General features: G+C 46.0%; 1 protein-coding gene across 1 annotated transcript in view; it reads left to right on the top strand.

Annotated features, from left to right (window-relative positions):
* Nucleotides 1–321: 321 nt before the first annotated feature.
* The window catches only part of AK88_04195 (uncharacterized protein), a gene marked incomplete at both ends in the record, with an annotated part of 3,187 nt that continues 2,073 nt past the window's right edge, over nucleotides 322–1,435 (top strand). Inside the window, 2 exons of the mRNA XM_012481805.1 lie at nucleotides 322–929; nucleotides 1,115–1,393. Coding sequence (XP_012337228.1) covers nucleotides 322–929; nucleotides 1,115–1,393 — 887 coding nt within the window. The remainder of the gene's footprint in view (nucleotides 930–1,114; nucleotides 1,394–1,435) is intronic.

The following is a 1,435-nucleotide window of genomic DNA, read 5'->3' as shown; positions in this document are numbered from 1 at the left end:
CCTTTTGTGAAGTTCCTTTCCGATACACCACAATTTGAAGAGCTCCACCTTGTTGTGTTGGCGGCACAAAGAGAGGTAGAGCATCCTGAGGGGAAGTAACAGAAAGGTGGAAGGGGGAAAAAAAAAAATATATATACATTGTAACGCTGAGGAGGGCTCCCCATTTATGAGCCCATAACGAGAGGACAACCATTAGTGTGAGGAAAATAAAATAATCACATATATTCACGCATGTGTGTGTGAACAACAGCGTCCACTGTGTACAGAACCGACCCTGTTTGTCCTCCGCGGAGCCGCCCCAACTCCATCACCTGACAAAGAATGGCCAACCATATGACCACGCAAGTGGAGGACGCCTCGGGTCTGAGTTTCAAAATCGTGGATGAGGACAGCGTGCAGAGGTTCATAAAAAGTGCAGCCTACAACGAGTTGATCGACTTCATTACACAATTAAACAACTCCGTTGTAGCTGTGGAGATGCATCCCCTGGAACACTTCTACGCAGCAGGAGACAGAGGTGAAGGAGTAGCTACACCCAGTGACAAAGTTGAAAACGTGTTAATAATTTCACGCAACGTACAAAATGTACTTACTCTTATAAAGAGCATGAACAAGTATATAGAATTATGTCCCCCGATAAAACAACCGACTCGATTTGGAAATAAGGGCTTCCAGCATTTCTGTGATGAGTACTACAAAGAGGTTGATAATAAATTACCACACATTTTAAGCGAGTCAGGATTAGACAATGTGTCTGAACATACGTTGCAGTTGGGTCATTATTTAAAAAACTCAATTGGGAACAGAAAGAGAATTGATTATGGGACTGGGCACGAGTTGAATTTTTTGCTCTTTCTCTTTTGCCTGAACAAGCTGCATTTTTTTGGCCCTCCCGATTATAAGCACCTCGTCCTCGTTCTGTATCGCCAGTAAGATGACCAGCGGGTTGCGCGACGTGTGTGTAACGGAGAGGAGTGTTACACGCATATGTAGAGTGAGTCGTTGAATGGTCAGCAGCCTCATCGCGGTGCAATTAACTGTCCCCATCACACTGGCAGTGCAAAAAAGCAACTACCGCGAGCGTATCGCTACCCCCCCTTTTCCAACCGCTCAGGTACCTCGAGTGCGTGAGGAGAATCCAAATCACCTACACCGTGGAGCCTGCAGGGAGCAGGGGCGCCTGGGGGCTCGACGATTTTCAATTTTTAGTGTTTCTGTTTGGCGCTGCACAGTTATCCTACAACACCCACATAAAGACGGACGATGTAAGAAGGGGGGGAGGAATGTATTCCGCAACGTGGGAGACCCTTTTTCCATGGTGTGAGCTTTTGTTCGTCTCGTTGTATGTACCGACTAGCCAATTGGCACGTGTTGTAGCTGCACGGGTATGTACGTTCATATTTTTTTTTTTTTTTTTTTTTTTTTCCCCACCCAC

This window comes from Plasmodium fragile (genome assembly GCF_000956335.1).
Source record: "Plasmodium fragile strain nilgiri unplaced genomic scaffold supercont1.56, whole genome shotgun sequence".
In the NCBI taxonomy this organism is placed as follows: Eukaryota; Apicomplexa; class Aconoidasida; order Haemosporida; family Plasmodiidae; genus Plasmodium; species Plasmodium fragile.
Note: the sequence above shows the minus strand (reverse complement) of the source record. Positions and strands in the feature narration are given on the sequence as shown.